The 24,515-nt window shown below is 47.6% G+C and overlaps 1 protein-coding gene across 5 annotated transcripts; it reads right to left on the bottom strand.

Annotated features, from left to right (window-relative positions):
* Window positions 1-2,390: 2,390 nt before the first annotated feature.
* On the bottom strand, window positions 2,391-21,600 carry LOC113927217 (profilin-1-like). Of its 5 annotated transcripts, none has more exons than XM_035727027.1 (4): window positions 21,541-21,600; window positions 19,566-19,652; window positions 6,827-6,980; window positions 2,391-4,150 (listed from the first exon to the last, which is right to left on the bottom strand). In XM_035727027.1, exon 4 carries the CDS (start codon window positions 3,413-3,415, stop codon window positions 2,993-2,995), a length of 423 nt encoding a protein of 140 aa, XP_035582920.1. In that variant the 5' UTR covers window positions 3,416-4,150; window positions 6,827-6,980; window positions 19,566-19,652; window positions 21,541-21,600; the 3' UTR covers window positions 2,391-2,992. The 5 variants fall into 5 exon arrangements, 4 of the variants coding, with proteins under 4 accessions (XP_035582920.1, XP_035582918.1, XP_035582917.1 ...); XM_035727025.1 differs by lacking the exon at window positions 21,541-21,600 and adding an exon at window positions 21,262-21,522; XM_035727024.1 differs by lacking the exon at window positions 21,541-21,600 and adding an exon at window positions 20,895-21,230.
* Between the last annotated feature and the right edge of the window lie 2,915 nt (window positions 21,601-24,515).

The following is a 24,515-nucleotide window of genomic DNA, read 5'->3' as shown; positions in this document are numbered from 1 at the left end:
TTGCCTTTCAATTCAGGGACAGCCTTTGGCAGCTTTCATATGCTATTTGGGAAATAACCTTAATTGCATATGATTATTTGCTTCTCAGACATCTGTATAAAAGCTCTTGGAAGCCCAGCACCTCACAGTGAGAAAGCGAGCCGGGTGACGACGCTGGGGGAGGGTCTGCTCGGTGCTGAGCATGGACTTCCTCAGCTCCGGCTTTGTCTTTGATTTCGGTTTTACCAAACTTGATAATAGTGGCCTATCAATCTTCCTCCTATGTTGTTAGGATTAAATTGTGGGTGTGTGTGTGTGTGTGTATAGAAGGCACAGTTAGAGCCCTGCTTTAGTATCTTTTTTTTTTTTTTATTTTATTTATTTATTTATGAGAGAGAGAGAGAGAGAGAAGCAGGCTCCCAAGGAGCAGGGAGCCCGATGCGGGGCTCGATCCCAGGACCCTGGGATCATGACCTGAGCCGAAGGCAGACGCTTACCCAGTGAGCCACCCAGGCGCCCCCTGCTTTAGTATCTAGCACGCATATAAATGACAACTATCTTCAACCAGTGGCTAGTGAGTGAGCTAAGTTTATACTCTTAAATTGGAAAAGATGATGCAGTTTTTTGTGTGCCTTGAGTTGACTTCCAAATTTACCTAGACCAAGGTGATCAATTGTAGTTCTGGGAAAAAGCTGAACGTAAAGAGTTCGGCCATGCAGGGCAAACAACAAGATCAAGTGTAGTTTAGTAGAATGCTAGTTCAGACAATAAATAGGACAAAGTAAGGCTTGTGTGCAGGAACTCAGCATCGTTCATCCTCAGTCTCTGACACGTCGCAGGTGTTGGAGGTTTGCGTGGGTGACCTGGCGCCCACAGGGATCTTTTAGATGGCAGTTGTGAGTAGCTGGGATGTGAAGACAGTGTGAAGATAGAAACTTGGGGTAGTGTTACTTACTGGGCGTCCGAGAGATGGCAGGAAGCTTGTGTTCCTGTAGGACCTGCAGGGAAGGGAACAGAACTTAGGGAAAAGCAAGAAAAGAGTCAAGATGGGCTGAGGGAGGATACCCCAGTTAGTTCCCACCAACCCCATGGTGGCTCTGACTTCACATCCCAAGGGTCCCGAGTTCCCACCTCATGACGGTGATGCGTCACAGGGAACTGAAGGGCGGGTGCAGCTTACCCATGACCTCAGAAACCCTGGCTTGCTACTTTACCTCTGACCTTTGGAGAGGCACTTAGTCCTGGGCCTCCGTTTTCTCCTGGACAAAAATGAGAAGGTTGAACTGTTAGTTAAAGTGTTTTTACTCTTGGCATAGAACTTGGAGGGAAGGAAGAGTGGGTACTACCCCAGCCTGGGCGTTCTGTCCTGGCCTCCAGTGCGCATCTCTCCCGGTGGGGCCAGCCTTCCCTGACAGCCCCTCAGGTGTAGGTAGTCTTGCAAGGCCAGGAGGTATACCCTCAGCCCGGGGGCTGTCGTCAAGGAGCCCACTCCATTCCTTTTGGCTTGAGTGGAAAATGAGGTTTGTCCCTTCCTCCTGAGACTTTTGTACTTAGATGTGATTGTCTGGCCTTGGTGGAAAAGAGATTTGAGGGATGGGAAGCCCCTTAGATCTGCTGTGTCCAAGCACCTGGAGTGTGTTACACACTGGGCTGTCTGCTAGTGATGAGAATGGGGTCCCAGTGCGCCACGTGCTGATGGTGAAGGGGAGGAGAGTTGTACAACCCTTAGTTGAGAATACAATTCCCGGCCAGAAGCTCGTACTAGCCAAGTGTGCTTTAGTGGTTTGGTGGCCTGGGAGGCCTAATAGAGGAGGAAAGACTCCAGCCAGTCCTCTGAGGGGTCAGATATGGACCCCAGCACTTAATAACGGATGAAGCCCTTGACAAGCACTCAAGTGGGGACCCTGCCAGTGTTACTGGCTCATGGCAGGAGCCCAGCGAAGAGCCCCTCTTCGTTTCTCTGGTCCTAAGCAATGGAGAGAGAGCCTTTGGAGGCTTTAGAACATGGGGATGGCAGTATTCGGTGAGCAAAGGCATTCTGAGGGAGAGAAAAGGGAGGCGGGGCCGGAAGGAGTGGAGGGAATGCGACCCAGCGGTGCAGGGGTCCCGAGATGAGGGTCTGAACGGGAGGGGAGCGCAGCGCCCTGGAGCAGTAGACAGACCACCTCCTCCCGGAAACCTGTGGAAACCTGCCGCTGGGCCTGGGAAACAGGAGGAGGAAAGACAGACCATTGCACAGCTGACGGCGGGGCGGGGGCGGGATGGGGCCCATAATGAGCTCCTGTTGACTGAGGGTTACTTTCAGGGGTTTTTATGTAAGTTGGCTCCTTGGGTCCAACCCTGTGAGGTGGTACAGATCACCCCTGGGTGCAGGGGGTAAGCAGGGTTAGGAGGTTATTGACTTGCCTGAGATTCGGAGCTGGCGAGGGTCTAAGCACACAGTCTGACTCCAGGCCCCGTGTGTGGAGGGGGCTGCTCCGGCCACTCACATCTCTTGTTCCAAACAACGCCCGCCTGGTGCCCCAGACTCAGCCAGGGCCACCCTTCTCAGAAAGGCAGCCGCCGACCATCTCCGGTGATGCTGGGGAAGAGAGGTGTCACCTGCCACCCACAGTCCTTTATGAAGGTGGCCCTTTCTACTGTGTGGATTATTCGCCCAGTGGAAAGTTCTGATTTCCAGTGATGTTTTAGCGCTCCTAGTAAGTCTGTCCTCTCAGATAATGGTTTGGCCACCTTACTGTTTTTTGTTTTTTGTTTTTTTTAGTAGAATCTTTTTTATTCAGAAAAAACAAAAAACAACCCCCCCCCCCAAAAAAGTTTTCCAACCACACACAGGAGGGGTTTGGGTAGGGGGAGGTGTCTGTCCATCCAGCTCCAAACCCCAGCCCATGTGGTTTTGGCAGCAAAAAGGGGTGTGGGGTAATGGCCCAAAAAATAAAAATGGTGTATGTGTGTGTCTGGGAAGGAGAGGGGTGCAAAAGCCGTGGGGAGTGGTGGGGAGGGACGGTCGAGGTCAGTCCTGGGAACGCCGCCGGTGGGAGGCCGTTTCATAGCATTTCTTGTTGATCATACCACCGTGGACACCTTCTTTGCCCATCAGCAGGACTAGCGTCTTGGCAGTCATGGTGACAGTGATGTTGAAAGTGGGGGCTCCCCCGGTGCTCTTGGTACGAAGATCCATGGTAAATTCCCCATCCCGCGGCAGTGAGTCCCGGATAACAGAACATTTCTGGCCCCCAAGTGTCAGCCCGATCACGAAAAAACTTGACCGGTCTTTGCCAACCAGGACGCCAACCTCAGCTGGCGTGATGTTGACGAAGGCTTTCCTGCGGACGGCGGCCCAGACGGAGGGCGAGTCCTTATAGCCCACGATGGCCGCGTCCTGACAGGTCCCGTCCGCCATGAGGTTGTCGATGTAGGCGTTCCACCCGGCCATGGCGCTGCTGCTGGGGCCGCTCTCGGCGCTGCTGCTGGGGCCGCGGGCTGGGCTCGGGGGGCCTCGGGCTGGCGGGCGGGGGGCGGCGGAGAGCTCGGGGCACGCGCTGCCGTCCGGACCGCGGCTCCGCTAGCTGTCTGGCCACCTTACTGTTCATTCAGTTTGTGTGAGTCACGATTAGATGTGATTCATTGAGGAAGAAGAAAAAGAGGAAAGCTGGGCTCCTTAAAAGGAGCTTTCCCCTTTGGGCGGGAGGTAGGATTAGGTGCCCCGGAATCTCCCTTTCAGATCCAAGACTGCGGTTCTGGGTCTTCTCTACCTGGTGAGATTGCAGACCCCTGAGGTCGGGAACCATGTCTTGACCACTGAGGATTCCCCACACTGAGCTGAACTTCAAGGCCCCAGAAACATTGCTGGCGCTTCAGTCTCTTGCCATCTGCCTCCTGCCTCTTGGTCCAGGTCAAACAAGGTCCTAAAGGTCCTGTGGCTGAGACCTCTGCCAGCAGAAGCTGGTATTCTGCACTGAAGGGGCCCAGGGCAGATTTTCTTCTGGCTTGTTTTATACACGCATTCAGATTCTTAAAGCTTAGTTATAAGGCTCGAAGAGCTCAAAATGCAGCAGCGTCAGTGGAGGGGCTCCGGCCCAGAGCTGGAAAGGCCCAGCCTTCTCCCAGCATGGTCGTGAGCAACACCATCCCTGTCCTTGGGCACCAAATCCTACCGGGGGCAAGTGGGCTGTGAAGTGGACGGAGAGGGTAAGAAACAGAAGCAGATTAGCCAGATGCCCACGGCCACCACCTCAACAGAATGGAGGGGACTGAGCCTCTGTAGGTACAGGAGGCCTCTGGCTGGGCCTTCAAACTGTGGCCTCCCACTCCCCTTGCTGGCAAGAAGCCCCAGTATCCCTAGGATGGGGAGGGGCGCGGGGCGGGGGACTCCCTGCCAAACCTAGGCTCCCCTCTTATGTGGGAGCTTATTATTTGCATGATCTCAGTGAATCCCCAGAACAACCCTATGATGTTATACCCATTTTACAGGCAAGAAATGAGGCAAGTGAAACTCAGATTTGCCCAAAGTGACATACCTAAGAGTGTGGAGTTGGGATTCAAAACTTTATATTTTTTTAGATCTTTATTTGACAGAGCACAAGCAGAAGGAATGGCAGGCAGAGGGAGAAGCTGGCTCCCTGCTGAGCAAGGAGCCTGATGCAGGAAGGACTTGATTTGATCCCAGGACTATGGGATCATGACTTGAGCCGAAAGCAGATGCTTAACCAACTGAGCCACCCAGGTGCCCTCAGGACTCAAACCTTAACTTTTAACCAACCCCCAGCTATACTGCTGCTCCTTATGTATCACATAACAATGATTATGCAGTTACTTCTTTCAAGTATGTCTCTCCAGCTAGAAGGAAGGTTCTCAGAGAGGAGGGACTGTGCCTGTTACATTCACCACTGGATCTCTGACTCTGAGACCGGCATGTGGTGGGAGGTTAATAAATATGTTCTGGGACACCTGGGTGGTGCAGTCACTTGAGCGTCTGACTCTTGGTTTCTGCTCAGGTCGTGATCTCATGGTCTTGAGATCAAGCCCCACGGCTGGGCTCTGTGCTCAGTGTGGGGTTTGCTTAGGATTCTCTCTCCCTCTCCCGCTGCCCCTCCCACTCATGCTCTCTCTCTCTCAAAAAAAAAAAATCTTTTTTTTAAAGATTTTATTTATTTATTAAAGAGCGAGTGAGAGAGAAACAGCACGAGAGGGAAGAGGGTCAGAGGGAGAAGCAGACTCCCCGCTGAGCAGGGAGCCCGATGTGGGACTCCATCCCAGGACCCCGGGATCATGACCTGAGCCGAAGGCAGTCACTTAACCAACTGAGCCACCCAGGCGCCCCCCCCCCAAAATCTTTAAATTAATAAATATGTGCTGAATTAAATCATTATGAGTTGGTGGGTGATTCTTGTGGTCCACCTAAGGGCACCTGCTTTGTCCTCTTTTTGTGTGGACCCCATGGGAAGTCAGTCGGATTTTCTAGAAGCAGAGGATGGCCCTGCCCTTGTTTGCAGATTGGCCTCAGAGGTGACCTACCCTTAATGACACCCTTTCAGATCCAGAGGCAGCGGCTGGTGGCCTGCAGCCAGAGCCTGTCTGCAGGCAGCTTGAGTTCAACCCAGGCTGTTTAAATCTGTGAGTGAGTTGATAATGAATTCCACTCGGAAATCTGATTTCCGGCTTATCTTTAAAAAAACCTGGAAGATCTGACAACCCTGGGCTCCCGACGAGGCCCGGACAGTCAGCAGGCTCTGGGCAGCTGCTGCCCCCTTGAGGTGGGACGTGTGCTCTACAGCTCTCTGTTCTCCGGCCCGCCCACTTCTGTCCTTGACGAAAGTCAAGGGCCCCGGCTGCAGGCCTGAGTTTGCAGAACCAGACACAGATGACAGCAACTCCATCAGTCAAACTCTTCTTTTAGGTCAAAGGTCCAAACGGTACAACAGGAAATATAGTAAAAGTGACTCTCCTTCCTCTGCCGTCCCCGAGCCCCCCTCCCAGAGGCCACAGTCCCTGTCTGTCCCAAAGACAGGCTGCACTTCCAGGAGCACTGTCTCCAAACGCTTGCAGACACCTCTTATGGGCCAGACACCAGCTGGGTTTTTCAAAATAGACTCAGGGACCCTCATCAGAGCTTTGGAGGTAGAATTTCTAAAATTGGAGTCTAGGTGTCTGGTTTATTTTAGAGCCCACAGTGTTTTCTGTTGCTCAGCAAGGCAGACAACCACTGTACTCAGGATGCAACATCCCTAAAAGACTTCTCCCTCTCCAGTCCCCCAAAGTCTGGCGGAGATGGGCCCAGAGTCCGGCCATCGGGGTCACTGCTTAGGTGTATGGACTGTGCCCTGCCCAGGGGCACTCGGTAAAAGCCTGAACCCTGGCTGTACCTTCACACCGAGCCACGTTCCACCGCCCTCCCAAGCCACAGAGGAGCAGCACCATGGCTGAATTTACCATGTCAACCATTCAATACAAATACGGGGAGGCCGGTGTTGGGATATGGGGGGCACAGGTGGGGGCTTCTCCGTGCAGCTGCAGGCCCAGGATGACTTCCCGCAGGAGGTGAGGCTTGGGCCAAGTTTGGTCTAGGGGCTAGAAGAAAAGAAGTCACACCCTACCCTGTCCTTCCCTCTCCCAGCTCACCCCAGCCCCCGTCCCCCCCCCCCCCCCCCCCCCCCCCCCCCCCCCCCCGCCTCATAGCTGCCTTTGTGTATCACTGGCCACTGACAGGGACACCTTAATAACCGTGTACATCGAGAAGGCGCTGGGAGACCAACAGGGATAGAAGGAGGGGTCCAGCCATAAGTCGGACCAGCATGCCCGGCCCAGGGGGCTGCTTGGGGTTAGGTGGCTTGACATCTAGAAGTACCTTTGCAGGGGGGAGGGGCAGGGATGCAGGAGCCTTGTTCCTTCTGGTCAGTCTCCGGAGAAGCTTTCCAAAGCCAGAGCCCGCCTCTCCGCAGCCTCAGTGAACGCTATCCGAGTGGCCCTCAGACCCCTGCCAGGCCACAGGCTTCTGCTGACTGCCATGAGAGAACACAGAATTGCAAGTAAGCATCTAGAAACTTTCCTAACCATTGCACAAGGTGATTTGAATACTATTAAAGTCGAGACTAGTACTTTGCATCTTTTTTATTCATTTTATCTATACAAATTTTCATTGTAAAATCTATATAACATAAAATGTGCCACTTTAACCACTTTTAAGTGCACGATTCAGTGGTATTCGGTACACTCACACTGTTTGTAACCACTACCACTGTCTAGTGGATTTCCTTAATTTTCCAAAAGCGGAAGTTCTCTGCAGATAAACATGTGTTTTGAATTTTTTTTTAAAGATTTTGTTTATTTGACACAGAGAGAAAGAGAGAACACAAGCAGGGAGAGGGAGGCAGAGGGAGAAGCAGACCCCCTGCTGAGCAGGGAGCTTGCCGCAGGACTCGATCCCAGGACCCTGGGGCCATGACCTGAGCTGAAGGCAGACACTTAACCGACTGAGCCACCCAGGCGCCCCTATGTTTTTTAAATTTAGTTTGAGAAGCACTAACCTACACCCTGACCTGTGGGCTTCCCAAAGCCTTGAAGGTGTTGGGGGGCGGGGAAGAGGCCCCTGACTGCAGGGCTTGATACATTGTTTGGCTTCATTTCCCCAATTGTTGGGTTGAGCTTTGCCCCCAGAGAAGGGTGAGGGATGAGGTCCAGCGGGGAGAGGAGGCTTCCGTGCTGCCTGGGGCACAGGACCGAAGCGGGGCTCTCCCCGGGCAGGGCTACCCTGAACGCTGGGGGCAAGAAAGTCGGATGCGAGGCCGCCAGGCTTTCTGGCAGGCTTTCATCCTGACTCAGCCGGGGGAGGTGCGTTGGTTTAGAATTCCAGTAAAGTCAGCTCCAGCTGGGAAAGCCCTCGGTGACCCCTGTAGTCTACCCTCCTTGTTCAGGGGAGGAGCTTGAGGCCAGAAAGAAAAGACTTGCCCCAGTTCACAAGCAGCTAGTGGTGGTCCCCCTTTCAATTCCCAGAGAGAAGCAAGGCAGATGTTCCTGGAGTCACACAGAATACGACTGAAGTTCCAGCTCCATTAGGTCTCCCCAGCCTTGCATCCCCATCCTTGCCCATAAAATAGGGATAACCCCTCCCAGGCTGGACAAGTATTGAGCCTGGGCCAAATTTAATGCCAGACATAGCACAGAGCTTGGTGTTTGGGTGATGGGAAGGTCAGCCCCCTGCCCCTCTCTGTCCCTCCAAGCCCAGTGTTACTCCTGTGGACTCCAGGGTCTTCTCTGTCTGCCATTTCCCCCTCACTAAATAGCTGCAGGGACAGAGGAAGGCAGACCCTCTCCAGACTGAGAACAGGGAGCTCATAATCTCCTGCACTGGCCCATCTGAGCGTCTCCCTCCCCAGCTGGCCGCCTCTCTGTGCTCAACTCTTCTGCCATCTCTTTGGGCATCTTAGAGAAATTTTTGTCCTTTCTGGGACTCAGAACAGTTGTAAAATGAGGGAATTGAACCGGGAGAACTCAAAAGTCCATTCTGGGGAGGAGGTGCTATAAAGTGTGGGATGATTTACGTTTCTGTACCTTTTCTGGGACAAACTCCCAGCATGTCAGACCAGGTGGCTGCTGGTTTACTGGCAACCTGCTTTTGTGTCACATCTCTCTGTGCTCTGTCACTCCTTGCTGTCCCTCTTTTCTTTCTCTTTTCTGCTAAGGGTTCCTGAGCACCTGCCATTTGCTTTGCACCGTAGCAAATAAGCATTTCACCTACCCCATCTTACTGAATCCTTAAAGCATCCTGGTCAAGTCAATCCAATTCTAGCCTCTTTTCCAGACAAGAAACTGAGGTTCAGAAAAGTTGTGTCACTGACCCGTGGCTGGTCAGGGGCAGAGCCTGCAGCTGGCGCGCTCAACACCATTCCCCAGATGGTTGGGTCCCATCCCAGCCTGAAGTCAGTGGTTCAATATGGCACGTGCCTGTGCCCATCTCCTCCCTCCTGTTTTCCCCAGGTGGCCTCTGACTCCCAGTCCCAGACACGCTCCTGCTGGCAGGACCCCTCGGGCAGTCAGGGAGGAGGGTTTGGCTGTTGGTGGGAAGATGATCAATGGTTGGTTCCAGTTTCTGACTCGTATCTCGGATACCAGGCCCTCTGCCCCAATCTCCTTCCTCTCCTTTCTCTTTAGATGTCCCTAAGAGAGTACCCAAAGCAAGCCTTTCCATTCATTCATTCACTGAACAAATACAAACAGTCCTCCTACACGCCAGTCACAGTCATAGGCCCTGGGGGGTTAGCGATGTGCAAGGCAGGCAGGTTCTTGTCCTCAAGAGCTTATATTCTGGGGCTCCTGGGTGGCTCAGACCTGCCTTCGGCTCAGGTCATGATCTCAGGGTCCTGGGATCAAGCCCCGCATCAGGCTCCCTGCTCGGCGGGAAGCCTGCTTCTTCCTCTCCCACTCCCCCTGCTTGTGTTCCCTCTCTCACTGTGTGTCTCTCTGTCAAATAAAGAAACCAAATCTTTAGACAAAAAAAAAAGAGCTTACATTCTGGTGGAGGAGACAGACATTACCAAAAGATGCTGAGTGCCATGGAAGGAATGAAAAGGGCTGGTAGAGGCAGTGACTGCGGCCGGGGTGAGGGTCTCTGCAGGTGAGGTGGGCTGGGCGCGGCGTGTTCCTGGCAGATGGAACAGCATGCGAGGCAGGAACGAGCAGGTGGGAGGAAGGAGCATAAACAAGGCCCTCGGGCTGGATTAGGGGAGGCAGGGTGTCCGGCGCCAGGGTGGTGGGCAGGGTCCAGCCGTGCTGGCCTGTGGGCCAGAACGAGGGGTCGCATGACATTTCATGAATGATGTGGAGCTTCTGGGGGCTTTAAGCAGGGAGCAACGTGACTGGGCCATGTGTGTAAAGGATCCTTCGGACACTGTGAGAAGAGTGGATTGTGGGGAGCAGGCGTGTGGGAGAGAGGAAGGTGGCTTGGATGGAGGTGCGGTCAATGGGGTGGAGAGACAAGGTCAGATTCAGGATCTCTGTGGGCCGAGGGGTACAGCTTCCCGCCCACCGCTGAGAGGGAGTTGGCGTGGGCCGGGAGCAGAGCAGCGCCTCATCTCTGGGCACCTGGAGCAGGGGATGCCCTGCTGCGTCCTCCTCTGCCCCCCCCCCCCGCCGCCAGAGAAGGGCTGTGAGCTTTCAATGGTCAGCAGTCACCCTTGGCAATAGGAGGTCCACATGTCCGGAGCATCTCCTCCAGCCCTCCTTCCTGGGCTTGCAGTTGTTAAAACATTTTTTTCACCGAGCACATTTGAAAATCTAATTGGTTTTATTAAGCAATTCATGAATGGGTCAGCAGCCCCTCTACCGGGTAGAGGGGAGCTCCAAGGAGCTGTACAAAATGGTTTTTAAAAGCAGAGAGGAGGGGCACCTGGGTGGCTCAGTTGGTGAAGCAGCTGCCTTCGGCTCAGGTCATGATCCTGGAGTCCCGGGATCGAGTCCCGCATCGGGCTCCCTGCTCGGCAGAGAGTCTGCTTCTCCCTCTGACCTTCCCCCCTCTCATGCTCTCTCTCTCTCATGCTCTCTCTCAAACAAATAAATAAAATCTTAAAAAAAAAAGATTTAACAGCAGAGAGGGGCAGGGGCGCCTGGGTGGCACAGTCGGTTGGGTGTCTGACTCCTGGTTTTGGCTCGGGTCATGATCTCAGAGCTGTGAGATTGGGCCCCACGTCCGGCTCTGTGCTCGGTGTGGAGTCTGCTTGAGATTCTCTCTCCCACTTCCCCTCCTGCTCATGTTCTCTCTCTAAAATAAATAAATCTTAAAAAAAAAAAAAGCAGAGAGGGGTAGAAAAAGGAATTTATAAGCAAAGAATGCATTGTTTTAGGCAAGGTCACCCTCTCAAGGGGTATTGTAGAGGTCTATTAGGGGAATACCTCCTCCTGTAGGCCAGGAAATTCCAGCTGGGCTGGTTAAGGGTTACATTTCACGGAGATCGAAACCATTGTTAGGTTAGTCATTAAATCTTGGTTTACTCAAGTGGGGCCCTAACATAAGTGACACTATTTTGAGCCATTTTTTAAAATAGTTCCTCCCTTTTGATCAGACTCTCAGCTTAACTGAAAAATGCAACCACAATTTAAGACATTAGCGCAACTCTCAGCTAGTGCTCTGTAGTTCTCCAATCTTGTTCCTTTGGCACAGTATCCACAGATCGTGACTTTTTTTTTCTTTTCTTCAGATCATGACATTTTTGTTTATTTTATTTATTTATTTATTTTTAAAGATTTTATTTATTTATTTGAGAGAGAGAGAATGAGAGATAGAGAGCACGAGAGGGAAGAGGGTCAGAGGGAGAAGCAGACTCCCCGCTGAGCAGGGAGCCCGATGTGGGACTCGATCCCGGGACTCCAGGATCATGACCTGAGCTGAAGGCAGTCGCTCAACCAACTGAGCCACCCAGGCGCCCTTATTTATTTATTTTAAAGATTTTATTTATTTATTTGCCAGAGAGAGAGAGGGAGGGAGAGCGCTCCCAAGCCGGGGGAGTGGCAGGCAGAGGGAGAAGCAGGCTCCCCTCTGAGCAGGGAGCCTGACAGGGGCTCAATCCCAGGACCCTGGGATCATGACCTGAGCCGAAGGCAGATGCCCAACTGACATGATATTTTTGTTTAATTTCTGTGCTATTCACAACCTCCAGTTCACAAAGGAATGTTTGGTGACAAATCCACAGTCTGAAAGGCAAAGTTGACCCCTTTGTCGTTGTCTTTCCAAGCCAGGGTCAGAGTAAAGGAAAGAAGAAAGGGTTTTGTCTTTAAAGTATGACATCTTGATCTAATATCTTGGGAGGAAGCAGTTCACCTTGATGTCAGCTGCTTCTCTTCCTCATCACTATGATTTGGAGGGGTCTCCATGGCTTATATAGGACCAGAGGGCGAGTGGAACCTTTTCCAGCTGTGAGATGCATATCCAAGGTGTAAGTCCCCAAAGTTTGGCTGCCATTTGGGTGGTGAAAAGGGCCCGGTAGAGTCCCTTCCAAAGGAGATTCAGGGGCAATCTTCGTTCTTACCAGTTCCAAATCAGAAGGGCAGGAGAAAATTGGAAACATTAGTTGGGAGTCATTGCCAGATTTTTGAAGAAACTGGAGGAATTCGGGATTCAGTCCAATTTATAGGTATATAACAGAACTTCAAAGACAGTTAACAGGATTAGAATCTGATACAGACAAAGATGCAAATGTAGTTTCTTCTCTCTACAATTACCTTTATATTTTTAATAGTAAAACTAATTTGTTTGCATTAAACGTTGCCTGATTATTTATATGTGTGTTGCAAGAATAATGCTTGACCATATAAACTCTTTTTTTTTTTTTTAGGAATCTCTACATCCAACATGGGGCTCAAATTCATGACCCAGAGATTAAGAGTCTTATGCTCAGACTGAGCCAGCCAGGTGCCCCATATATAAGCTCTTTTTAAAACTGCCTTGTGTGTAGGGGTGCCTGGGTGGCTCAGTCAGTTAAGCACCTGACTCTTGACCTCAGCTCAGGTCTTGATTTCATGGTTTAAGTTCAAGCACCATGTTAGGCTCCATGCTGGGTGCAGAGCCTACTTAAAAAAAACCAAAACCAAAAAACTACCTTGCTGGAGAATTGTAAGCAAGGTACCAGGTTAAACCTTTTTAAGGGGCTTTATTGGCTCTGTAAAGTCAACCTTAGTTCCTTAAAACTGTCTGGTCATACCTGAGTCTAGGCACATCTCTCTCAAATATAATATTCCAGTCAAAGCCTTGGTAATATAACCACTGTTTCTAATTGTCTCCTGTTGCGAGGAGAAAAGATTCTCATTGAACTTACGTAAATAATTATTTTGCCATCAGAATACTCAACTGATGAATGACAGACCTGTACCCATGAAACAAATAATACATTATATGTTAATTTAAAAAAACATTAAAAAAAGAATGTTGATCCTTCAAGCTGGATTAATAAGGAAAGATACAACAATCTTTCATATATATAAAAAGAATACTCAAGAGTTTTTTAATTCTGGCGGGATCAGGTAGGAAGGAAAAAGAAACATCTCATCTTTTTTCACAAACATCTCATCTTCGTTCACATCTCTGTTCACTCTATCAAATTGTTGATAGCATAAGAGACAAAAGATTTTCCCAAATCCGGAAAAGCAGAACATTAGAAAACCAGTGATATTTTATTTTATTTTAAGATTTTATTTATTTATTTGACAGAGAGAGACACAGCGAGAGCAGGAACACAAGCAGGGGTAGTGGGAGAGGGAGAAGCAGACCTCCTGCGGAGCAGGGAGCCCGATGTGGGACTCGATCCCAGGACCCCGGGATCATGACCTGAGCCGAGGCAGACGCTTAACGACTGAGCCACCCAGGTGCCCAGTTTTTTTTGTTGTTGTTTTTTTGTTTTTTCCAGGTGCCCAGTTTCTTAGCTTTTTAATTATTGTTTCTTCTTAGTGGTCTCTGTAAGAGTGTAGAAGAATTTGTTCTTTGATAATGTTGAATTTGTAAGTTTCAGATGACCTGTGAAACTTTTTAAAAGATTTTTCTCTAAGTTTTGAAAAGCTATTAGCCAGGATCATGATATAATAAGACATGTTTTTCCTTTTTAAAGATTTAAGTGCTGGGGCACGTGGCTGGCTCAGTCCATAGAGCTTGTGTCACTTGATCTCGGGGGTTGTAAGTTTGAGCCCCATGTTGGGGATAGAGATTACTTAAAAATAAAATGTAAAAAAAATAATGGGGTGCCTAGGTGGTACATTGAATTAAGCATCTGTCTCTTGGTTTCGACTCAGGTTGTGATCTCAGGGTACTGGGATTAAGCCCTATGTTGGGCTCTGCACTCAGCTTGGAGTCTGCTTGAGATTCTCTCTCCCTCTCCTTCTGCCCTCCCACTCATGCTCTCTCTCTCTAAAATAAATAAATAAACCTTTAAAAAAATAAAGAAAATCTTTAAATCTTTTAAATCTTTAAAAAAATGTAAAAAAAATTTAAGTGCATGTGTAAAGAAGTTGTACATTTATGATTTATTTATTTATTTATTTTTTAAAGGTTTATTTATTTGAGAGAGCGAGAATGAGAGAGAGAGAGAGAGAGAGTACATGAGAGGGGGGAGGGTTAGAGGGAGAAGCAGGCTCCTCGCTGAGCAGGGAGCCTGATGCGGCACTCGATCCAGGGACTCCAGGATCATGACCTGAGCCGAAGGCAGTTGCTTAGCCAACTGAGCCACCCAGGCACCCCCATTTATGATTTAAGAAAATAATTCTAAAGGAAAAATACTAAAAAATATAAAAAGGTTTTAGAATGTGTATCAATTATATTCAAATAAAAAAAGTAAAAAAAAAAGGTTTTAGAACACTTGGTCAAACAAGATCATAGGTCACTGTGAAATAATGCTCAGTTATCCGCTTGACCAGAATGACAATTTGTAGGCAAATACAGAAAGTTAAATATTTGTAAAAAGCCTCGCTCTTTTACAGTTGAAAAGACGCAGGGCCCCTGCCTGGCTGGCTCAGTTGGAAGAACATGCGACCCTTGATCTCAGTGTTGGAAGTTCGAACCCCATGTTGGGTGTAGAGATTACTAAAAAAAATAAATAAGCTTTAAAAAAAAATATTGAGAAGACTCAGTTTTTTAAAAATTCTATGTAATTACAGACTTGAGAAAGGCAGCAAAAAGTGATAAGCCTATGCTCAGTAATTAATGTTTCAGTATTTTATCTTATTTAAAAATTATCTGGATATTCATTGAATTTAACTTAACTCATCACTTAACTTAGCAAAACATTAAGGTCTGAAGCTACCAAAATGATTTGGGGAAAATACCTAAAAACTTTTTACCATACTGACATCTATTTAATTTACTTATTCTTTTTTTTTTTTTAAAGAATTTATTTATTTATTTAGAGAACTCAAGCAAGGGGAGGGCAGAGGAAAAGGGAGAGAGAGGATCTCAAGTGGACTCCATGCTGACTGGGGAGCTGGATGAGGGTTCAATCCCATGACCCTGAGATCACAACCCCAGCCAAAACCAAGAGTCTGACGCTTAACCGACTGAGCCACCCAGGCACCTGAAATTTACTTATTCTTGGCAATTATGTTTAGATATCTTTGTGAGACATTAGATAATAAAACTTATAACAAAAACTTATTCTAAGTTATTTATATTTTGCTAGCAAATTTTGCAACATAACATGAACTTATTTGATTAGTAAAACCAGGTAAAATCAAAAGTTGTATGTTTGCATTATATTCAATGTTGATAACTCTTAAGACATGTTCATTTTAATCAAACCAGCAATTTTTAAACTAGTTTTGATACAGAATATTTTCCCAGGTTACCTGAATCTGAAATTCATTTGAATTAAACTTTTTATTTTCGAGAATTTTTATGACTACTAAATTTATATAAGTGCCTAATTTTCTTTAAGCTGATTAAGTAGAGCTCTTAACTACCAATTAATTTTCCAAAAAAAAAATAGAGCTCTTAAGCTACCAATTAATATTAGCAATAACATTCAGAGGTATAAAATGCTGGTTCTCAAAACAAGGTTTCTATATTAAGATAGTCATAAAAACCTTTGCAAAATTGGATTAAACCCCACTCATCTGAATATGAATTTTAAGGAAACTTTTTTAACACTAGTAGTGAGATACATGCTCTAAGTTGGGTAGGCATGTCCTTCAGTTCAAGGTCATCATATAATTTAACAAAATGTACGACAACAAGGCTCTTTACAATTAATATGAAAAATCAAATTTTCAAACCAGAACTATTCACTTGAAAACACCGTAGTAGAATGTTTACTTAAGATATAAAATAACAAAGGGGAGCTATATCACCAATGTTAAGAGTTATAGTTAATTGTAGGTTCTGCCATTTTTAACAATTCTTTGAGATGTTAAGTGTTTCAATTCATGTTTAATGATATATAAATCGTGGGACTTTTAACGCTTGTTCCAAAATAGCAGAAATGGTAAAAATTGTGAATTATTGGCGAAAATACCATTACTTGTATATCTGACATTTAACCTTTTAAATTAGGGAGTGTACATAGTTTTGTAGTATAACATTAATAAAATGGGACGCTTAGCTGGCTCAGTCAGTAGAATGTGTGACTCTGGATCTCAGAGTTGTAAGTTCCAGCCCCATGTTGGGTGTAAAGATTATGTAAAAATAATAAAATCTTTAATATTAATATGAATACAATGATTAGTCTCTTGTAAAAGAGAAGGAACACTAGTAAAAACAAGTTTTAGTTGATGTTATCTGCTTGCGAGGATCAATTACTTAGTATTTAAAACTGTAAGGCAATGCATACTTTTCTTTAGAACACACAAGGCTCTTCCTACACATTATGCCTGTGGTGAGCAATAGAAGACTGAAGAGTTTATTGATATGATCAAATTTATTGACTTTAAAAATTAGTGCCAAGAGCTGGAGAATCTACTTTTTGGAGGGAAATGCTATTTAGAATATGTAGAAATAAGTGGTAAGAGTTAATTTAGAAAGATTGGATAACAAATGCTTTTACTGCTCATAGTAAAGATGTTCTGTTATCCCTAAGGCACTGCCTGGTACCCATGGCTTTCTGATTTTGTGATTGCTGTATATATTATATTTGGGCAATAAATAATTGGTGACAGTGTCTTCTAACTATATGCTGTTCTACAGCGCACCTTGCCCTACAGTATGTGAAGTTACATCGATAACACTATAGGTTAATACGTACTGATTTCCCCCTCAACTTCTCCACATCACCTTTTTAAAATAATTCTTTATTCTTTAGTTTCCGGGAAGTCTACCTTAATATTAGAACACATGAAAATATAGGTCAATTTTATAATGGAATTCTTAGTGTAATGAACTTTTTTTTTTGTTGTTTTAATTTTAAGTAGGCTCCACACCCAATGTGGGGCTTCAACTCATGACCCTGAGATTAAGAGTCGCATGCTCTACCAGCTGAGACAGCCAGGTGCCCCCTTAATGTAATACTTTTTAAAATACTTCCTTAAGTGGGATATCATATGGCAACAGTAATTTCTCCCCTTCATGCAGATCTCAATGCAAATGAAAGGGACCCAATTAGAAAAGAGTAAGCAAAATTTCTTTAGACATGATTCATAATCAGGTCACGTAATGCTTGCTGAATATGCTTACTGATAGAACAAAAGACGTGTTCTAAAAAAAGAAAGAAATTGGTTTTGTGCTGGTTTTTAAAAAAATACTGGTTAAGGATGATGAGGAAGAGACAAACCAAGAAACAGACTCTTAACTCTAGAGAACAAACTGGTGGTTGCCAGAAGGAAGGCGGGTGTGGGGGATGGGGGAAATAGGTGAAGGGGATCGAGAACCCTTACCGTGACGAGCACTGAGTAATGTATAGAATTGTTGAATCACTATATCGTATACCTGAAACTAATATAGCACTGTGTTAACAGTACTGAAATTAAAATTTTAAAAATAAAAATTAGAAAAGAATATGTAATAATAAAAGGGGCGCCTGGGTGGCTGAGTTGTTAAACGTCTGCCTTCGGCTCAGGTCGTGATCCCGGGGTCCTGGGATGGAGCCCCGCGTGGGGCTCTCTGCTCCGCGGGAAGCCTGCTTCTCCCTCTCCCTCTGCCATTCCCTCTGCTGTGTTCCCTCTCTCACTGTGTCTCTCTCTGTCAAATAAATAAATAAAATCTTAAAAAAAAAAGAATAATAATAAAAGAAAAGAGAGAGACAGAACACAAGCAGGGGGAGTGGGGGAGGGAGAAGCAGGCTTCCCGCTGAGCAGGGAGCCCCACGCGGGGCTCGATCCCAGGACCCCGGGATCACGACCTGAGCCGAAGGCAGACGCTTAACGACTCAGCCACCCAGGCGCCCCTCCCCTTGTGTTTTACTTCTGATAAGAATGATATTCCTGGGGTGGCTCCACAGGAAGCCTGCTTCTCCCTCTCCCCCTCCCCCTGCTTGTGTTCCCTCTCTCACTGTGTCTCTCTTTGTCAAATAAATAAACAAAATCTTAAAAAAAAAAAAGGAATTATATCCTTGGGGTTTATACTTTTAATATTTTCATCTCAAAGACACAGGTTAAGAATGAAAGTTCCTCCAAGAAGGACTTTGGTTTCATAAGGCCAATAATTTACAAGCCTTTTGAGATAAATAGAGGATGTTTTGGGATTGGTGAAAGGACTAGGTAAACTCTGAATTCCCTCTAGAGCTGAGCTGCATTTCTAGTTTTATAAAGATTTGTAAGATAAGGACAGTTGCTTTTAATTCCTCAAAGAGTTGGATTGTAGCCTAGATGTTAAAGAACTGATCTATGTTGGAATTTTTTTTTTTAATTTTAGTTTTCCTTTGGCTGCTTCAAGGAATAAAGTAGCAGTTTACCAGAAAATCCCTCAGTCTCATCACCTCTGGAAGGGGCTCACCAAGGGCTCTTCTTTGAAGGGAGATATGGGGGTGTCTGTTAAGTCATTAGCTTGGCAGACTTCTGTGTCAAGGCAGTTCAGACAGAGGGTAACTAGAATGAATGTTCAAATAAAGGAGTGTGGAGGGAAGCAGTAAGACTGACATCCATCTTAGGTATTAGGTTCCTCTTGTGTCTTTTAATTTTTCATCAGTTTTTTGCAGTTAAACTTTTAATGGAGTTGAACTTTTTGCAATTCTTGAAGCCTTTGCTTTTAAGTGTACTTCTTAATGATCTCTTTTAATTGCAACAGTCTTCATAAGGGCCGTTGCAATTCTAGGTTGTAATTCCCCTGAGGGCTGATGGCAGTTTGGTAGAACCCGAGCCAAAAATGGACTTTAATCCATATTTCTGTCCTGCCATGTCTAGCTGCAGATGGGGGGGCAACTCCCATGTCTTTCTGGCTGTGTTTCGGGGCCCCCAACCTGATGGTTACCAAGCCGAGTTCTTCAGGACACAAAACAAGCTTAGTAAAATTTTGCCCTTTTTTTCCCCTTCCAAGATATTTATAGCTTTGGGGACCGTAGTTTTTATATATAAAATAAGCAGGTGTGCCGGACAGTGGTGTGTTTAACTCTTTGGATTTCAAAGATCACATCTCATTATTTTTTTTTCTTTTTCTTTTAGCTAAGCCTTTACCCCATACGCACATTGACGGAAACCAGGAGTAACCCAAGGAATGGAAGTGTGAGCACTGCCAGTAACCAGAGACCTGGGGCCTGGGGAAAGGATTGAACTGGCAGACCTCAGAGAACGGAGACTGTTGGACTGGTTCCCAGTGAACAGAGAGCCAGAGCTGCCATCAGTTATTCCCAGTGTGGAATTTGGGGTTTCGAAGTTCTCGTGGACCAGCCAACAGAAGGCCCGGTACGTGCTACCTGCAATTCCCAGTATAAACGAAACCAGCAGACTCCAGTAAATGGGGACTGCGGACTGGAACTGGGGAAAGTGATTCCGCACAACTGCAGAATTGCAGACCGAACCAAGAGCGAAGGACTGGTGCACTGTTAGAGCCTCCTGTCCGTCCAGACAGACCTGTGAACCCTGGGCTGGAAAGCTGATTGGATTGGGAGCTCAACACAAAAGGAGCCAAGTTCAGACCAAGAGGAGCTTACCCAGAGCCTAGGAAATGGTGAGAAAGATAGTGAACTCACGAGGGTTCCCAGAGCAGCGAGTCTGTGCTTCTCACTGTCCCTGAATGCTGTAGAAGTTCACTTTGGATCCCACTGCTGCCACCAAATCTGTTAAAAACCAAAATTTAACTGAGTAAATCTGAAGATCTAATTGGTGTTATGAAACAATTCATGGATACAGCAACATCTCATCTAGCAGGTAGAAGGGAGATCCAAGGAGCTGTGAAAAATGGAAGGTTTTTAAAGGCAGAGAGGGGGCCAGAAAAAGAGAATTTATTCGCATGGAATGCATTGTTTTAGGCCACTCCCTAAGGGGTTACCTCCTAGCATTGACCAGGAAATTCCATTTGGGCTGGTTAAAGTTTACATTCCTGGGGCATTGAAACTGTTGCTAGGTATTAAGTCTTGGTTTACTGCAATAAGGCCGTAATATTAATGACACCATTTTGAGCCTATGGTTTTCTTTATAACAGAGGCCTGTTTTCATGAAATCACACTTAGTCCAGTCTTGAAGTATGATGCTGACACCCCAAAAGTCCTGTATGCCCATATGACATTGTCAAGGTACTAACAGGATGCAGGATGAAAATACAGCTGGGGTGCCTGGGTGGCTCAGTTGGTTAAATGTCCAACTCTTGATCTCGGTTCAGGTCTTGATCTCACAGTCGTGAGTTGGAGCACTGTGCTGGGCTCCACGCAGGGTGTGGAGCCTACTTAGAAAAAGAAAAAGAAAATATAGCCAACAAAGGGGGCTGTGCCTCTGGCCCTCAAAGCTCCTGGGTGATGGCTTCCCTGCAGTCCACTCTCCCCACTTCCCTGCAGATGTGGGCCCACGAGCAGCAGCGGGGGGTGGGGGGGAGGGGATGAGTCAGGTCCACCCTCCGACCTCCGCCAATACCTCCCTATGATGCAAGCGCACAGTGTTTAACGCATGAGTTCACTCCCAAGTGTAGCTCTGCCCTGGCCAAACTTATACATTAATGCCCCTGATAGGGAGATAAACATCAGCCCCAGGTTGTAAAGTAAGCAAATAAAACAAAAACAAAAACAAGCTAATAAAATATGTCAGATCCTGTCACCCCTCTGCTTGCTCAGAAACCCCCTGTGGACTCCCCAGAGCACTAAGCCTGAAATCCAAAGTCCTGACCACAGGAAGGCCCCCCGCAAGGAAACTCTCTGATCTCACAACTTCTACTTTTACCCTTGCCATCCTCAGCACGCCAGCGGAGGCCCGGCTTCAGGGCCAGCGTACTTGCTGCTCCCCATGAAAATCACACAATATGCCCTCACCGACCACAAGGCCTTCCCTGATCACCTCCCTGCCTCCAGCGCCACCCCCTATTTCCTTACCCTGCATCCTTGGATGCACAGTATTCACGTAGGTCTCTTCTCCCCACGAGGAGACCAGCTCCCCGAGGCTGGAGACCCTCCTCTCCTGCGTCCCTGGCACCTGGAAGAGGGGCCAGCACTCCGTAGGTGAGGTGCTCGGCAAATCCCTGTCGCAGGAGGATGCCCCGATCCCTGACAACCCCGTGTGGCCTGTAACTCGGAACTGCCACCCCCCCTCCCATTGCGGGATCTCTGTCTGTCTCTCGCTCCGAGGCACCGAGTCTCCCACCAGCTGTCAGGGTGAGAGTGGAAATTTCCACTGGAAGCTGGAAGGACAGCCACGCTCCCGAGCTGGGCTAAGAGGGGCTGAGAGGAAATTTCCACAAACCATGTCTGGCAGGATGATGAAGCGTCCAGGGAGTCCGGGGACGGGCAGTGCACGGGTGGGCCGACCAGGAAGGCCATCTGGGTTTACTACACACCAGGAGGTCCAGCCTGCTGGGGCCCGGTCTGGCGCATCCTCCAACCCTGAAGCCCGCAGGATCTTGAGCCATCATTAAGTTCAATCCCCTCCTTCTCCGGGTGGAGGAACTGAGGCCCAGAGAGGGGAAGCAATTTGCCCCCAGGCACATGGAAAGTTAGTGACAGACAAGGGGCTCACACTCACCGCACCGCCTGGGGTTTGGCTTCTCTTCCTGTCTTTCATTCTTGCCCTCCTGCCTTTCCCTCCCACAGTTCTCCAACTAACCTTTCCCCAGGGCATTTGGGGCCAGCCCGCTGCCCTCTGCCCTGAGCTCCTTGCTCTGGAGCCTCAGGCTCCCTGGGGCCAGGTCGTTGCCGCTCCGATCAGATGCTCAGAGCTGCCTGCTTCTCCTCGGCCACGCACCTGCTGCACCTCCACAGCTCACCATGCGCACATCGCTCCCCGTACCAATGAGATCCGAGAATCTGGGGGTGGCGTACAGGCACCGGTATATTTTAAAGATCCCTGGGTGTTTTCATTTGCAGCAGGGTTTGGCAACCCCTTTAGCCTTGATTAATGGCACCTCCACCTCCTGTCCCAGGGCCCCAGGCTGCAGATCACCTAATGACTCTTCTCCCCCCACCGCCTGATTTACTTTCCGGAGTCCTGGGTCCCACGAGCAGTCCTGTGTCCCTCCTTCCCCTGCCCTTTGCCCAAACCTGGGCCTCCAGTCTGCCTAGATTGCCTGGTCTGACCCGCCTCACCATCACTAAGTGTTCACTAAATATTTGCTGTTAATAATGGTAATGGCCTCAGTCTGGCCAAGAGGATCCTTGGCCTAAAAGAAGGAAAAGGGCTTTGGGGTCAGGAAAACGTGGATTCGAATACTAGCCAGTTGTGCTTGCTGTCTGGGCCTCAGTTTATTCATCTGTGAAGGCAGATGGGGCAGGGAGGACGGGTGAAAATGCCTGCCTTGGAGTTTGTCGTAAGGATCAAAGATACTACCTACTACATGCAGAGGGCCCAGCAGCTCACCGACCAGCAGCTCTGGGAGCAGGCTGCTCTTGTCTTGATGCTGGGGAACGGGGACTGCTTCCATGGGTGGGAAGGAAGGTGGCTGTGAGCCTTCTGATGAGGACCATCGCATGGGGTGTCTTCTAAGGGCATCTGCAGCTGAGCAGTGAATGGGGGTGTGCAGAAGCTGAGGGGTGAGGGTCATGACAGATCAGCTAGGGAGTACCACCACTCTGCCTGGGAAGGTGGGGTGAGGTCCCTGGTGGGAGGTTCCCTTGGGAACCCACCAAAGTGCTCTGTGGGGACAGAATCAGCATTTGGGTGTCTACCATGCCCAGAGGTGCCAATGCCTAATTTACAGCCACATCAGCAAAGACTTTTTCTACCCGTCTCTTCCTCTGAGCTATCAGGGAGGAGAAGCTTGAGACTGAACAGAACACAAAAACATTGAGAGCAAACAGGACCAGACTTTTTAATACATAGAGGATGAGCCTGTGCCTGTGCTGTGTACCCCCAGGATGGAGAAGCCACAGGAGCATCTCAAGCAGGTGCAAGGGTCTCCAGAGAAGCTAACAGGGCTCTGGTGAGAAAGAATCCAGGGGCTGCCTGTGCCGCACTAAGTCTAGCTCGTTCAATGACTGCTTCCCCTGGGGGTTGTCTGGTGAACCCCATCTCTCCCGGCATTGATGAGGCTGCTGCCAAATGCCCATGCGGCCTTGGCAAGGCCCTTTCTTTCTCTGGGACTCAGTTTCTCTAGCTGTGAAATGCCTCTCTTTTCTGAAGGCCCTGCCAAACTTTGCCAGTCTGTGAAAAGATCTGAGGTCTCTCGGTTCCAAGTGGGAAAATTAAATGTGTCCTGAGCCCAAAGCTGCAATAAGCTCTGGTAGGCCTCAGAGGGCCAGTCAGTCAACGAGTCTGAAATCAGGCAGCGAGTCTGAAAAAATGAACTCCTCTGTGTGGTGAGAAAATAAAAAGTTTTAAATTTGTTGTTTAAAGATGTTAATTGCAATGTCATTCTTAACAGTTTCATTGAGACATAATTTACATACCATAAAATTTACCTCTTCTATGTATACAATTCCATGACTTTTAGTGAGTTTACAGACTTGTGTAACCATCACCATGGGCTAATCTGAGAACACTCAATCATCCCAAAGAGATCTCTCATGCCTGTTCCCACCCTCACCCCTGGCAACTACTAACCCACCTTCTGCTTTAGCGAGTCCCCTTTTCTGGACATCTCATGTAAATAGAATCATGCATTATGGTTTTTGCATCTGGTGTCTTTCATTGAGCATAATGTTTCTGAGGTTTGTCTGTTTTGTAGCATGTATCATACTTCCTTCTTTTTTATGGCCAAAGATGATTCTATTGAATGGATATACCACATTGTACCTATTTATCATTGATGTATGTTAGGGTTGTTCCCACTGTTGGGGGCTTATTATGAATAATGCTTCTACGAACATTTGTGTAGAATTCTTTGTGTGGATATATGTTTTCAGTTCTCTTGGATAACTTCCTAAGAGTGGAATTGCTGGGTCATACGATAATACTGTGTTTAACTCTGAGGAACCGCAAAATTAGGTTCCAGGTGGCTACACCATTTTTCCATTCCCATCAGCAATGTTTAAAGGTTCCAACTTCCTCACATCCTCGACACTTGCTTTTCTTTTTAATTACAGCCCTCTTAGTGGGTGTGAGGCGGTAACTCATTGTGGTTTTGATTCACATTCCTACAATGACTAATGATGCTGAGCATTTTCTCATGTGCTTATCTCATGTGCTTATTGCCATTCAACATCCTCTCTCTTTTTAAGATTTTATGTGTTTATTTATTTCGGGTACATGCAATGGGGGCGGGGGAAGGGGAGAAGGAGAGGGAGAGAATCTGCAACAGACTCCCAGCTGAGTGCAGAGCTGGAGGTGGGGCTTGATCCCACAACCCTGAGATCATGACCTCAGCCGAAACCAAGATTTGGATGCTTAACTGACTGAGCCACTCTAAGTGCCCCCCATTCAACATCTTCTTGGACAGAATGCTAGTTCAAATCCTTTGCCCCCTGAGGTGCCTGCTTGAGACTCTCTCCCTCTCCTCCTGCTCGCATGTGCTCTCTCTCTCAAAAAATAAATAAATAAATCTTAAAAAAACAAATCCTTTGCGC

Source organism: Zalophus californianus, chromosome 4 (assembly GCF_009762305.2).
Source record: "Zalophus californianus isolate mZalCal1 chromosome 4, mZalCal1.pri.v2, whole genome shotgun sequence".
NCBI classification, from domain to species: domain Eukaryota; kingdom Metazoa; phylum Chordata; class Mammalia; order Carnivora; family Otariidae; genus Zalophus; species Zalophus californianus.
This window is presented reverse-complemented; position numbering and strand designations above follow the sequence as displayed.

What these genes read in the sequence shown, in the direction of transcription:
- LOC113927217 (XM_035727027.1), bottom strand. Translation starts at nt 3,415, where the DNA reads ATGGCCGGGTGGAACGCCTACATCGACAACCTCATGGCGGACGGGACC.